A 15,573-nucleotide genomic window follows, 5' to 3' on the forward strand; every position below is an offset into this window, starting at 1 on the left:
CATGCAACTGAAGCATTAGAAGAAGATGAGGCCACAGGACTAGGGGACTTCATCAAGCGAAGTCACGATGCTGGTTGCAGATGAGCTGCATCATGATGTCTACGGCCGGGGCACGGGCTGAAGGCCAGGGAACACCTGCCGATGGCAGAAGCGGAGGAAACATAGCAACCCAGATTGCCCTGAGGGCAGACGCCCTCCCGGGCGGGACTGCAGGCCCAGAAGGAAGACTGCTTGGGTTCACACCCAGGTTCCATGTCTCCCCAGCTATGGAAGACTGGGAGTCTCTTGGAGCTTCAGTTTTCTCATCTGCAAAAACGGGGCTAATTTTGCACCTACCTTACAGGGTGGTTGTGAGGATTAAATGAGATAAGGGATATTTGAAGAGTAAAGGCACTTAAGTGTTTTTTTTTCAATGTGCAATAAACTTATCATCATTTCAATCCCCATTTACCACAAATTTCACTTGTTCTTTTATGACAAAAGAGTTAGTACGCGGCCTGGCACAATAGATGTTTGTTAAATGGGGAAAGGCCCTGGGAAAAATGGCAGAATCCCTGCACGGCATGGACATACTCACGTTCAGCAATGGTGAGCGGCGGGTAGGTGAGGTAGAACCCCACCAGCTCAGCCGAGAGCTGCCGGAGGAGGCTGCTGGCCACGGTGCCGTTGAGGATGGAGCTGCGGTTGCCCACCACATACACCAGGGTGACTGTCTGGGAGGCGTTGGATGTGCTCACAATCTGAATGGACACAGGAGGGAAGGGAGGGGAGACATGCCAGATAAGACGAGGGTCTGTTTCATGGAGGCCAGGGGAGAAGTTTCAGCAGAAGTCGAGGGTAGGAATGAAAGCAAGGAGGGAAAAGAGCAAGGAAGAGACAAGATTAACAACAGCCGTCATTTACTGATTGCTCCCTATGTGCCAGGCATCGTTATCTCATTTAATCCTCACCACAACCCTAGGAGGTGTATCCAGTTATGACTCCCTTTTACAAAGGAGGAAACTGACGCCCAGAATGATCAAGGGACTTCCCCAAGGTCACACAGCTAATAAGTGATGGAGCCAGGGTTCCAATCCAGGCAGCCTGGCTTCAGGTTTTAACCAGTGCATGGATCTTTTCCAGTGCCTAAAATGTCTCAGGTTACTTTCATGCTTCTGAAAATGTGAAATAGAGCATAGGAATGTTAAACTTAAGGAGAGCTAAACTGTTCAGACAGAGAACGCTTGAGTCAAACTTCTGGGGAATTTTAAAGTTGAAAGAACAGGCATATACACAGCTGATCACCACCCCAGTAAAGGACAGAGTGACTGAACCTAACGACAAAAGGAATTCGGAGATATAAAATAACTTCTTTAGAGAGCGATGACATTTCCTTGCAGTCTCCTAATTCAATATAGAATATGTAAATACTACTATGAGATGATGTGGTTTTCTTCTTGCATTTTGTCCAAGTCGGTTTTTTATTTACCGGAAAATGAGGTTCCCTGGGTCAATGTATGGATAAGAATATCCCACAGATGCTATTTGAAAAACAGATACAGAGGAAGGCATTCAACTTGGCGAGACAGTCTCTGTTGGGTTCCGGGCCAGGTGTCTGCCCCTCCCCCCTCTCCAGAATCGCTTGCACCCCCTCCCATGTCCTGCTCAGTGTCCCTGAGGCAGACCCTGTGCACCACCTCAGTGGGCTCCTTTGACCTCTGGCTTCAGCTAAAAGGAGGCTGGGAGGATGTGAGAGAGAGGGAGGACAGTGAAACCAGAGTTTTGGTGTCCAGGACTCCATCCCTGTGGGGACACAGTTCCTGTCAGCCATCTCTGGCTTCTGGCTTCCTATAACTGCTCCCACCTCTTACAGCCTTGGGAACCGCACTATCCCTGTGGTTCCCCCAGAGCCTGCCCACGCTTCTGCAAAGGGTCTGTGTTATTGGTCTTTCCTCCAATTACCATCATTTGAATGTGCCTTCTCTTCCTACAGGGACCTGACTGACACCCCGTCTTTCGCAGACCTTTGTGTGTTCAGACATAAATACCCCTGCAATTTTCCTTTTAAGTCTTATTTTTAAGAAGACTGCCATAAGAAGAGCTTCTTCACATTATTTCCTACTTTTTCCCATTAGTGGAATTTCCTTTTTAATTCTCTAACACAGAGCCTACAGTCCATGATTAATAACATACTGAGTCAATGTTTCTGGTCAACTCTTACTCTCCTCTCTGAAGTATTTTTGGAATATGGTTGAGCCACGGGTATTCAGGTCTCTTTTCCAGGGTATCAAAAAGAAAGGTGCTTCTCTCTAACAATTCAAAAGACCTCACTATAGTGCCCCCAAACAAATAATAACTAAAATAACTTTTCAACCTTTATCACGAACATTCTATCTTTTGTTTTTCAACAAAACTAAATCCCACTGTAGCAAGAAGCCTACAGAGCTTGCCGTATGGAGACCTCTATACACACTACACCCGTCCAGGTGAGGGATGGGAACCTCTATACACATTACACCCGACCAGGTGAGGAATGGGAACCTCTATACACAGTACATCTGTCCAGGTGAGGGATAGGAACTTCTATACACAGTACACCCGTCCAGGTGAGGGATGGGGACCTCTATACACACTACACCCATCCAGGTGAGGGATGGGGACCTCTATACACACTACACCCGACGAGGTGAGGGATAGGAACTTCTATACACAGTACACCTGTCCAGGTGAGGGATGGGAACTTCTATACACAGTACACCTGTCCAGGTGAGGGATGGGGACCTCTATACACACTACACCCGACGAGGTGAGGGATGGGAACTTCTATACACAGTACACCCGTCCAGGTGAGGGATGGGGACCTCTATACACACTACACCCGACCAGGTGAGGGATGGGGACCTCTATACACACTACACCCGTCCAGGTGAGGGATGGGGACCTCTATACACACTACACCCGACCAGGTGAGGGATGGGAACTTCTATACACAGTACACCCGACGAGGTGAGGGATGGGGACCTCTATACACACTACACCCATCCAGGTGAGGGATGGGGACCTCTATACACACTACACCCGTCCAGGTGAGGGATGGGAACTTCTATACACAGTACACCTGTCCAGGTGAGGGATGGGGACCTCTATACACACTACACCCGACCAGGTGAGGGATGGGGACCTCTATACACACTACACCCGTCCAGGTGAGGGATGGGGACCTCTATACACACTACACCTGTCCAGGTGAGGGATGGGAACTTCTATACACAGTACACCTGTCCAGGTGAGGGATGGGGACCTCTATACACACTACACCCGACCAGGTGAGGGATGGGGACCTCTATACACACTACACCCGACGAGGTGAGGGATGGGAACTTCTATACACAGTACACCTGTCCAGGTGAGGGATGGGGACCTCTATACACACTACACCCGACCAGGTGAGGGATGGGGACCTCTATACACACTACACCCGTCCAGGTGAGGGATGGGAACTTCTATACGCAGTACACCCGTCCAGGTGAGGGATGGGGACCTCTATACACACTACACCCGACCAGGTGAGGGATGGGGACCTCTATACACACTACACCCGTCCAGGTGAGGGATGGGGACCTCTATACACACTACACCCGACGAGGTGAGGGATGGGAACTTCTATACACAGTACACCTGTCCAGGTGAGGGATGGGGACCTCTATACACTCTACACCTGACCAGGTGAGGTACACTTTTTCTTCTTTAATTGTGGTAAAATACACAAAAATTTTACCATTTTAAGTGCACAGTTCAGTGGCTGTAAGTGCATTCACACCGTTGTGCCACCATAACCACTATCCATCTCCAGGACGTTTAATCATCCCTGACGAAAACTCTGAACCTACCAAACAACAACTCTCCACTCCTCCCTCCCCAGCCCCTGGCAACCACCATCCACTTTCTGTCTCTATGAATTTGACAAAACTAAATACCTTTTTTAAGTGGAATCATACAGTATTTGTCCTTTTATGACTGGCTTATTTCACTTAGCATAATGTCCCCAAGGTTCATCCATGTTGTAGCCTGTGTCAGAATGTCTCCTTTTTGAAGGATGAATAAATTCCATTGCATGTACATACACATTTACTTATCCATTCATCTGTGGATGGTCACTTGGGTTGCTTCCACCTTTTGGCTGTTGTGAATAGTGCTGCTCTGAGCATGAGTGTACAAAGATCTGTTCAAGTCCCTTCTTCCCATTCTTTTGGGTATATACCCAGAAATAGAATTGCTGGATCATATGGTAATTCTACATTTAATTTTTTCAGGAACCACCATACTGTTTTCCACAGCAGCTGCACCACTGGAGGTGCCCAAAGGTTCCAATTTCTCCACATCCTTACCAATACTGGTTATTTTCCATTTTCTATCACAGCCATCCTAATATATGTGAAGTGGTATCTCGTGGTTTTGATTTGAATTTCTCTAAAGATTAGTCATGTAGAGCATCTTTTCTCTTATTGGTCATTTGCATATATCTTTGGAGAAATGTCTATTCAAGATCTTTGCCCATTTCTTAATTGGGTTATTTGTTTTCTTTGTCTTTTTGGTTTTTTAAGATTTTTTAATTTGATTTTTGTTTCTGAGTTGTAGGAGTTCTTTACATATTCTAGATATTAACCCCTTATCAGATATACGATTTGCAAATATTTTCTCCCATTCTGTGTGTTGCCTTATGATTCTGTCCTTTGATCCACAAAAGTTTTCAATTTTGATGAAGTCCAGTTTATCTATTTTTTTCTTCTGTTGCCCATACTTTTGGCATATATCCAACAAATCATTGCCAAATTCAACATCATGACACTTTTCTCCTCTATTTTCTTCTAAGAGTCCTACAGGTTTAGCTCTTACATTTTGGTCTTTGATCCATTTTGAGTTAATTCTTGTATATGGTATTAGGTAAGGGTTCAACTTCATTATTTTGCTTGTGGATATCCAGTTTTCCCAGTACCACTGGTTAAAAAGACTGTCCCTTCCCCATTAAATGGTCTTGGTACTCTTGTCAAAAATCATTTGACCATATAAGTGAGGGTTTTTTTCTGGGCTCTCTGTTCTGTTCCATTGGTCTGGATGACTGTCTTAATGCCCTTACAATGCTGTTTTGATTATGGTAGCTTTGTATTAAGTTTTGAAATCAGGAAGCGTGAGACCTCCAAATTTGTCCTTCTTTTTCGAGATTGTTTTGGCTATTCGGGGTCCCTTGAAATTCCATATGAATTTTAGAATGGATTTTTCTATCTCTGGAAAAGACTGCCACCAGGATTTTGATAGGAATTGCATTGAATCTGTAGATCATTCTTGGTAATGTTGACATCTTAACAATACTAAGTCTCCCAACTCATGAGCACAGAATGTTCTTCCATTTACCTGTGTCATCTCTAATATACTCGTTTTTTTATAGCTAAGAAAAGTGTGACCATTCTTGGTGGCTGCTTAGCACTAGCTCAATAAATAAGAAGAGGTCCACAGGCCTGAGATCAAGGTCATGTCATTGTTCCCTGAAGGTCGTCCCCTGTCCCCAGCAGAAGCAGCCCCTGCAGGGGCACTTTCCCATCACCCCTTTACTCTGGACTCCTGCAGCTTCTGACCTCATCTCTCACTTCCCACTCACCCATGACATGCTTCATTTAGCTAATCAGACCTCTGAGGCTGACGAAATGGAAAGTCATTGTTTTGCCTACCTAGCATCCATTCTCCCTTCTGCTCTGACAGCACCACGATTCTCCTTGGGGAAACGCCTCTTCTCTCCCATCAGTTCACGTGCTTTGGGGAGGGCTGCCCCACCTAAGTTCCAGGAGTAGGCATCTGAGCCAGGCCTAGCAGATTGGGACATTTCATCTCCTTGGTCACAATTACCAGTCCAGAAATGGGCAAATGATTTAAGTGGGTCCAATGAGAGGTAATCCCAGGATTTTGACTGGAATGACACAAAGAAGGTACTTTGGTTCCACGGGACTGTGAACAATAAGGATGAGGCAAACCTGGAGGTGCCAGGGGCCACCCCATGGGGCCTGAGGATGATGCCAGTCCAAGGCAAGGCAAGCCAAGAGATGAAGAGAGACTTTCATGGAGAAGCCATGTAGGCACCTGGATTCAACTGTGCCTGAAGTAAATAAGCTGTGAATCTGTCAGTTACATGAGCCAATCACTTCCTCTTTTTGCTTAAGCTGTGTGAGCTTCAATTCTGTCCCTTACAATGAAAACAGTCCTAATTGAGTCCACTGTAATCTAGCCCCTAATAGTGATGCTATACAAACAAAAAAACTAGTAAGTCACTTTTTCAACAGCTCTCTAAACAAATTAATTAAATATTCACATGGTCTTATTCCACAAAGGATCCTGGGTGCCCAACAAATTATATTTAATACAACAAAATGGAAAGTAATTAATTAAAAAACAAGGACCTGGAAAAACAGATGAAAGACAACCCCAGGGGGATGGTTAGCAGGTGGGTATCATCTATGCATGACATAGGGGCTAGAGGGTTACAAAGTCCAGGCAACAAATCTGGTTCTGGGCTTCCTGTCAGCCAAGGCAAAAAAGAGAAATAAGGTTAATAAAACAATTCTCCCAATTATCCATTCATTCCAAGAGCTGCTGAAATGTTCAAGAGCATCTAAAATCTACTGAGATGCAATCTTTGAATTGCCTGTTATAGTTTTTTTCTAAGGAAGGTTTGTTACTTGCTTTACAAAGTTCCACCTCGTGGCCCATGACTGTGACACAGCACAAGGGCGGCTCCCCAGGGCCGAGGGCAGCTTATTGATCTGGGTGTCCTTCCCAGGGCCTGATAAATAGCAGGCGCTCAATAAGTCTATGCTTCCGGAACACAATTACAGCATACTCTGCTGCCAAGCTCCAACGAGACCTGTGCACCTGTGAAGATCACAGATCCAATCAGAAAGAAGATCTCGGACAAGGGAGCTGAGTCATACTCCCCACATGAACCTTATGTCTGTGAAATGTTTCAAGATCTTAGTTTACTATGAACCCAATCTTAAGGAGATACTTCCATGTGCACTTTGCATGAATCTAGAAAAGGAAAACTGCTCAAATTAAATTGCATGCTTTCTACATCATATTCGCTTTGCTGATAATTCACTTATGCTAACCGTCAATTTTAAAACCACTGGGTTTAACTGCAAAGGTTTTAGTTCTGTAAAAACAGAGACATTAGATAGTACACTTAATTTTAGAGAAATTTAGGGGCTGGAGGAGTATATCATTAAGAAGCATCTGTCTTTAGTGGGATGTTATCTATATAATTGCAAACAATGGGTCTGAGAAAGGCTTTTGGGGGCGCAGGTCTACTATAAGCCCAGGAAGCTGAAATACAGTGCACCAGAAGTGAGAATTCCTGGGAAAGAACTCATGTGTTTGCCATGTTTCATAGTACAGCATAGTGGGTAAGACTATGGGCTTTGCTTCAAGTCCTTGTTCCATTCTTTACCAACCATGTGACCTTCTGGAAGTTTCTGAACGTCTCCCTCAGTTCCCTCTTCTGTGAGATGGTGCTAATACCTCAGAGGGGTGTCTTGGCTGTTATGCAGCAAAACATCTGTAAAACACTTAGCACAGTCCTGACACACAGAAAGCCCTAAATATATATACACAGCGTGTGTGTGTGTGTGTGTGTGTGTGTGTGTGTTTAAAGTAAGGTGATTGCTCATGTGACTGTCTGGAAAATAACTCAATGCAAATCGCAGAACAGGCAAATCTTGGTGAGTTTAATTATTTAGAACTGATCATCTTAGAGTAGACATTGGGCATATATAGCATACCTAGTTCAATTTTTAAAATAATAAATGTGTCCAGAAGACCTGAGGAAGCTTCACATTTTATACTTATTTAAATATAAAATCCCAAACCACAGCAGGTGATAGTGACACAGCATCCTTCCTGTCATGGCCATCCCCCAGACATCCTCACCAGGAGGGACTGACTTGACTTCGTTGTCCCAGAGTGGCACCTCTGTCTACATCATATGCCTGAAGAGCATCAGGCAGCTGTGAAACGGGGAACGAAGTCGCTTCTTGCCCACACTTGCATTGCGGTTGGCCTCCATCAGCCACACGGCTGAAGTGCCCTCCTCCTCACCTGAATCGTCAGGTTGCTGTTGGTGTTTAGGACTTTCCTCTCGGCATCCTGGAAAGCCTTCTGCAGCCTCTGTTCCATTGTCTGAGCGAATCTGCAGGACTGTATGTTGTCAGACTGGCTCACAAACTGCAGCACTGGAAGGAGAGGAATGACAGCGCTCACCACAGTTCTGTGACCTGGCTCCTTGGCCTTAACAGCAGTCATGATATGAAACAACACAATTTTAGGTAAGAGAAATCAGGCAAATAAGGACAGACAGGTTTGGCTGTAGTTTTGAAAGTGGCTCTTAAAATGATTTATAACAAAATAATTAAAAGCACGACTGAACCTGAGATTCCCTCCGATGCAAAGGATTTTGTGGTGTCATTCAATCGGGATTTGTGGACATCTGCTCCAAGACTGATAAAAATACCCTAAGACAGACATGTCTTCTATTTCTTTGGAGGGAAAAATCTACTGAAATGCATTACTACGTTGACTGAGCCTTTCAATTCCAATGGTTTCTCCACTCTTGTGGTTTGGAAACCACAAGATCAGAAACACCAAAGAGCTTGAAAGAAAGACGCCAAGGCCTAAGCTCTGAGATGCTGATTCAGGTAAGTGGAACACGTTGCTCCAGGGCACAGATTTTGTGAATGCTCAACTCTCATCAGTATCCACTGGTAATACAGAAAAAACACAAAGTACAGTATTTGGTGCTTATAAAGTACTAATTATATAAACTTGGAAGGAAGACTTCTGTGAAGGAATATTTCTAATAAATCCAAGGTTGGAAGAGTCTAGGCTGATGTGCAGGGAACTCACATTTTTGGTTAGCAGGGTCCTTTGAGGAAGGTGCACAGGGACGTTAAGAGATGACGGAGCAGCTAGCAATGGAGTTTTTAAACAAGTGTGCTCCTCGAACATCCCTGATCCCAGAACAGACAGGAGCCCTCTCTTTCTGAGTTACTTGCCTGTTTTCAGCTGGAAGTAGCCTGCGGGCTGGGGGTTCCACGGGGAGGCGAGCCCTGCCACAGACTGCAGGTTTGGGGTGTGCTGCTTCAGATCTGCAGTGACGTTGCTGACCCCATAAACACCCAGCACTGCGATCACTGCGGCAGGCAAGTACACCAGCCTCCCTTTGGTAGCATAATAACCAACGGTGATGTTATGAGAATGTTCCAGAATGTCCACCTACAAGACAAATGGACCCACAGAACTCAGTGTTTATTTCCACAGTACGTTAAGCTCTTCTTGGTGTTTCTTAGAACTACAAATGTTATTTAGCATGGCTTGGCAATAGGATGTTCTCATTCAACAAATATTCTAACAATCCTATAAAGCATAGTGGATTGGCAAGTCTCAAAATATCAGAATACAATTTATATCGAACCTACAATTGTATACAAAATACAATTTATATCGGAATAGAATTAAATCTGTGGTCTCTATTTGGATTCCTTAAGCGCCCCTGTATAACCCTGTGAGCACCAAGCATCACTCAAGGAGGTGACAGGAGACGGTGGCAAGAGAGAGTTCCAGGGAACAGAATGCTGGGGAAAACAGCTTTATTATATTTCTCATCTTTTACGAAGATTAAAAGGCAGAACTGCTGGGCTAAGTGGGGGTACTTTCAGGAAAGGGGTCATGGAGCAAATGAGGTGAATTCCTCTCTCTAGAGGCTGAGTGAAGAATTGTTCAGACTTAACTCCATCCTTGGTTTGTGAGTTGGTTGGAGGCCAAGGCGGGATGGGCTGTAGAGAGTTTCTCTTTCAGTTGAGTCCTAAGGGATGCTGATAATCTGAGTTCTTTCTGACACAGCTGGAAGATTCTGAAGCTTTTCATTTTATTCTTATTTTGTTTTGCTCTCTTGGTGTTTTACATTAATAGTTCAGGGTGTTTTAAATACCCACTTCCCCCCTCTTACTCTTGAATCTCCATTACGAGTGGCACGAGTATTTGCCAAAGACACCAAGACCACTGGTTCTCCAACAGGCTGGATATTCTTTTGGCTCCTCCACACTGTGTGCTCTCCACAACTTTGTCTCCTACAGGTGATGTTCAGACGACTTTAGGTGAAACAAGAGATACTTCTGGAAGGAACGTGGACAGCACACTACTCCATTCCAATCCTTCTGCACGCCTCAAGGAGCAAGTCTCAGTTTGGGGATTATTTCAACACCTCTCTCATCCAGCCTGGGTGTCTAGTGGTTAAGATCCAGCGCTCTCACCACCTTGGCCCAGGTTTTTCCCCAGCTCAGGGACCCACACCACCTGTCTGTCGGGTGTCACACCATGGCGGCTGTCACACTGTGGTGGCTGTGTGTGGCTGTGATGCTGAAAGCTCTGCCACCAGGATTTCAAACTCCAGCAGTGTCACCCATGGTGGACAGGTTTCAGTGGAGCTTCCAGACTAAGAAAGACTAGGAAGAAGGACCTGACCACTCACTCGTGGAAAAATTGGCCATGAAAACTCTGTGAATAGCAGCAGAGCATTGTCCGATAGAGTGCTGGAAGGTGAGAGGATGGTGCAGCAAGACCTGGACAGGGTTCTGCTCCATTGTACACAGGGTCACTAGAAGTTGGAATTGACTCAATGGCACTAAAAAAAAAAATCTTGCTAATTGTATTTTAAACAAACAAACAAAGGGACACCAAGCTCAGCCATAGAGCCTCCTGCAAGGAACAATGTCTAGCTTAAATTTAACAAGATGTTCCTATTATTCTCATTTTTATGATTACTTTTTACTTGTGGCAAATAATCCTGATTTCCATTTAGGATGGCAATATCAAATATCCTTTCTAAAGAAATGTATTGAAGTTTAAAAAATGAGCTAATTTTTAAAAAACTAATATGTACTAACTGTCACAGTGGTCTGCGATGATATGCAGAAAAGGCAAAAACTGTGAAGGTAGTTTGCAAATGACCAAAGTTTAGTGAAAACTATCAGGCAACCAAATGGGAACATGCACACTTTCGACTTTCAAATAACGTTTCTGGTGCAGAAACCACAGATGCTTCTCATGGGATGCATTTCTTTCTTTCTTTTTTTTCCCTCAGAATTATATAAAAGAGGCTGACAGTGACCAATGAACTAGGTTCCCAAACCTCATTCCTTTTCTTGGGGGTGTGGGGACCACTAAGCTGCAGGCAGCTGGAGAACAAAGCTTCAAGGGAAGAGACAGAGCAACATTGCTAAGTGGGGCAGAGGGTCGTCCACTGGCTGCCAATCGCATTTACTGCTTTAAAACTTGGAGTCAAACCAAAAGAGCACAAAGCAAGGCCTCCATCGCGTGGACGATGCTAGCCATCGAAATCGGCTAGCAGTCATTAAACAGTACTTGGCATTAAAGCATTTGGAGAGAAAAAATGTTTACTTCCCCATCTGCGGCTGGCAATTTAAGCAAAGCTGGATTCAATTTACAAGTCAGAATAATTTTTAAATGTCCAGAAATAAATCACCAACTCTTTACAACGCTTAGGAAGAGAAAGGGAAAAGCAATGGGTGGTTTCTGGAGAATTACACTAACAATACTAAATACATTCCCCAAACAACAGGCTAAAGAGACAATTTAAAACAGTATATCCAGGCTTTAAAAAGAAAAAACATAGACATAAGGCCATTAGCCTCAATTTTCCGTCTCAAAATGTGACCTTTTTCTGCAGCCACCATGCATTAGCTATTAGCCAAAATGAGCAAGATCCTCCTTCTGGCCAGTGTGACTATGGAACCCAGGGAGGAGGAGAACGATCTGAAACCTACTTGGGACCCAGGAGGAAGACGTGCAGGGACTGGCTGATTACAAAACCAAGGGTCTTACGTGAGCCGAGACGTCACCCTGGTGGAAGGCCTTCCGCAAGGCCTGCGTGAGCCCTTTGGCTATATTGAGCTTTAAGGTTTCACTGCTCTGCACTCTCCTTTGGGTCAGAAAGAGAACTGTGGGGAGAAGAGAAGCGCGGCAATCAGCTGAGGCCACAGACCTTCCAATCACCCAGCCCCACCACCACCTTCTGCAGCTTCTGAGCGAAGCTGCTGAGCGCAGGTCCACCAACAACAGGGGGCCCTGGGGAAGCAGCTCTGTTGGGCCCACTCAAGGCCTAAGGAAAGAAGGCCTGGCCATTTGGGTGGCCCTAGTGGAGAGAGAGCTAGAATGCTGGTGGCACTTCATTTCTGACCAATGCTGCCTCTGACTTTGGAAGTTGGGCTCAGCGGTGCCTGCCCTGAGGGTCTGCATGCAAGGACATTCCCTAGGCAGCATTCCCAGAGGGCCTACCTAAGTGCAGGCCCTGAGCAGGTGCTGTGGCCTAAACAGCCCAGAATCAGGAAGGTGCAGTCCCCACCCCACAAGTGGGACAGAGACAGGGTTGGAGACCTGAGACAGAGAAGAGGCATCTGCGATTGCAGGTGATGGCGCTATTGGAGGGGAAGCCTAAGATGCTGCTGGAGGCCCCAGGAGAAGCATCCAGTCCCGACCTGGGCAAAGGGGTGGGGATCAGGGAAGGCTTCCTGGAGGAACTGAGCTTCCGCTGAGTCCTGAAGGATAATGGGAGTGAGCTGGCTAAGGTGGGAGGGACTGCCCCACCCACACCCACCAGAGGAAAGACAGTGCCAAACAGAGCGGAGGGAAGTGACTATTTCAGAACACAAGCTTAGGCTTGGTCCTGGGGCGACAGGAAGTGAAGGGTTTTAAGCAAAGGCATGCATTTCAGAAGGTTCCCTTGACTGCAGACTGGAGAACAGATTGGAGGGGGGAGTCCGGAGGCAGAGAGATAAATCTGGCTGTTGTTGCAGAAATTTAGGTGAGCGACGATGACAGTGTGAACGAGGGAAGAGGCGGTGGGGGTGGAGAGAAGGGGCACCTTCTCTCAGGAGGCAGAACTGAAAGGAACTGGTGACTGACTGGGGGTGGCTTGGGGTGAGGGGCTTGTGAAGAAGGGGCGGGGAGGATGTTCCAGACTTCTGCACCTAGCGGCTGGGGCCATCCGCCCCTCAGAGGAGGAAGCACAGATCTGGAGGGAGAGGAGGGGGAGTGGAAAACCAGATGGTATAATTTCTTGAGAAATAGAAAGAGACACTGTACTTTCTGCGATGCCTAGTTTCACAATTTCCCGTTTTAGAGTAGGCTATGTCTTGAGATATAATTTCACTTAATTCTTGGTGGGGTGAAGAGGAAGGCAGGATGCGAGCATCCAAGGCTGGCATGCTGTTTCCAGTAACGTGTCTAACGCTCTTCACGGCACACTGCCACGCGGCCCGAGCGCCATCCGTTTGGCCTGCCTGTTGCACTGGGAGGGGGGCTGCAAAGACAGCACCCAGCACCCAACTTTGTCAAGAAGGTCTCCTTGTTTTAAGACCAAAGGAGATCCCAGGCACCCACAGAGAGTACCGCGGCTGTACCTTTAGTATCTGCTGATTGAGAAAATATGAGACAAAAAGCCTTTCTGATTTCTGTGGTACCTCCCAAGATTTTGTATTTTACTAATCACATCCTTCACTCATGTGGGACATCACTGACTTGCTCTACAGGCAAAATTCGGTGTGCATTTGCTTTCTCAGAGTCACTGGCAGAACAGGTTTGCCAGGGCCTCTGATACCAGGACTGATCCCAGGACTAAAATCTGTGTCCCTTAACACTCTTTCCTCTGCTCCGTCACTGCATGAAGATCAGGGGTTCTCAGCCTCGGCATGGCTGGCACTTTGGGCTGGATTACTCTTTGTTGTGAGACTGTCCTGTGCCCTGCAGGATGTTTAGCAGCCTCCCTGGTCTCCGTCTCACTAGATGCCAGGTGCACCCTCCTTGTCCTCCAAGTTGTAGACACCCAAAAACGTCTCCAGACACGGCCAAACATCCCCAAGGGGGTGGGGAGGGCAGGGAGCAAGAGCACCCCTGGTGAGAATCACTGGTCTCAAAGAAATCTAATACTTCTTTTTCTCTGAGGCGGGGATGAGCTTGCTGCTCTTCAGTAAAATCAGGACGGCGGACTCTTACCTGTCTTCACCAGGAGCTTGCTGGACATCTGACACTCCAGGTTGGACACCACTCTGCCTGTCGTGACCACAGCAGTCGACACGGCGGGACGAGCAGCATCTGTGTTTTCTGCTGGCACAGGTGGCAGCCGCGTCGCCCTCACGGGTGCGGTAATGGACGTCAAGGCCGCTGGGCCTGTCAGCGGGCGTGTGGTGGACGCCCTGGGACTGTCTGGCTGGGCGGGGGTTGGGAGGCCTATGTGCATGGCTTGTGGTTTCCTGGGGAGGTGTGTTGTGGACAGGAGGCCAAAGGCAGTGCCCACATCCCCCTGCATGGCTGTGTGAGCACTCACAGGGGGTGCCGTTCTGGCAGACATGTAGGCTGCTGTGAACAAGAAGGCTGGATGGGCTGCCCCCAGTGTCACCTTTGGGCCAGATGCTGCAGTGTTGGTGACATTTTTAGCTAGAGCAGTGGTCAAACTGCTCTTGACTAATCCTGAGGCCACAGCTGAAGAGCTGCCGCCAGTACCCTTAGCAACTAGAGCTGCAGACATGGCCGGTGGGCTTGGTTTCCTCCAAAACAAGGTGGCTGCTGCTGCTGCTGTTGGTTCTGCCTTGGACGACACTGAGGAGTCCACTGCAAAGAGAGAAAAAGCAAAGTCTGTCATTGGCCCACAGTGCACAGGTCCCTTGTCATGGTGATGAATGGATGTAACTTATGGGTTTGCTCGGGTGAAAAGTCTCTGTGTTCTTGAATTTAGGCAAAACAGCCTTAGGCTCATTAAGTTGATTAACCATAATGAGAATGCCACTTATAGCAAAGCTACAGTTGGTAATAAGGACGCTTGAATTGTAAATACTTTCCAAAAAATCAACTCAGCAGAGAATCAAGGACATGCCTAGTGGGGCTGCTAACTCAGTCTCCATCCTGAAAGGGTGTGCCTGCTCCTTCTGAGCAAAGCGGGGTGCCTGTGTTGAGCTTGAAGATGCTTTGGCCATTGAAGCAGCCACACCTGTTTTTGAGTGCCAGGAAACAAACTACCTGCATTAGTGGCTGCACCTGTCCATTTCTCAGGGTGCTGAGAAGCCAGCAGTACTTTGGATGGGGTCCTGAATAAGGCGCTGGTTGAGAGAGGAGGAGACTCAGCAGCAGAGAGGTATCTCAGGATACTCTGGAATGGTGTGGAAGCATTTATCACAGGAGATGGATGGATGTCACTGGGAATTTGGGAATTTGTATCTATTCCACTGGAAAGCATGTCCTGCAAGCTAGCTGTGGAACTTAGACTTGCAGAAGTCAACAAGAGAGGCTGTGCTGGATGGGCAGGCAGCTGCAGGTGGTGGTGAGACACAGACCGTTGACTTGTAGATGGGTAATCTTCAACCTCAGCTGTTTGGAAATCTCCCAAATGGTTGTTATTGTTTATGGACAAGAAGTCTGTGTGGTTCCCAACCACAGCAACATCTGACTGTTGAAAGGGTTGGTTGGAGCTTGTGCCAAGGA

At 46.7% G+C, this 15,573-nt stretch overlaps 1 protein-coding gene across 2 annotated transcripts in view; it reads right to left on the reverse strand.

The window, feature by feature from the left end:
- KIAA1549L (KIAA1549 like) overlaps nucleotides 1-15,573 on the reverse strand; it is a 267,475-nt gene that overhangs the window by 98,243 nt on the left and 153,659 nt on the right. For both annotated transcript variants that reach the window (XM_044750163.2, XM_044750162.2), the window contains exons 3-7: nucleotides 14,092-14,706; nucleotides 11,923-12,038; nucleotides 9,075-9,294; nucleotides 8,122-8,255; nucleotides 578-740 (exon numbers count right to left, since the gene is read on the reverse strand). In XM_044750163.2, coding sequence (XP_044606098.2) covers nucleotides 578-740; nucleotides 8,122-8,255; nucleotides 9,075-9,294; nucleotides 11,923-12,038; nucleotides 14,092-14,706 — 1,248 coding nt within the window. The remainder of the gene's footprint in view (nucleotides 1-577; nucleotides 741-8,121; nucleotides 8,256-9,074; nucleotides 9,295-11,922; nucleotides 12,039-14,091; nucleotides 14,707-15,573) is intronic.

The sequence above is a fragment of the Equus asinus genome, chromosome 17 (genome assembly GCF_041296235.1).
Source record: "Equus asinus isolate D_3611 breed Donkey chromosome 17, EquAss-T2T_v2, whole genome shotgun sequence".
In the NCBI taxonomy this organism is placed as follows: domain Eukaryota; kingdom Metazoa; phylum Chordata; class Mammalia; order Perissodactyla; family Equidae; genus Equus; species Equus asinus.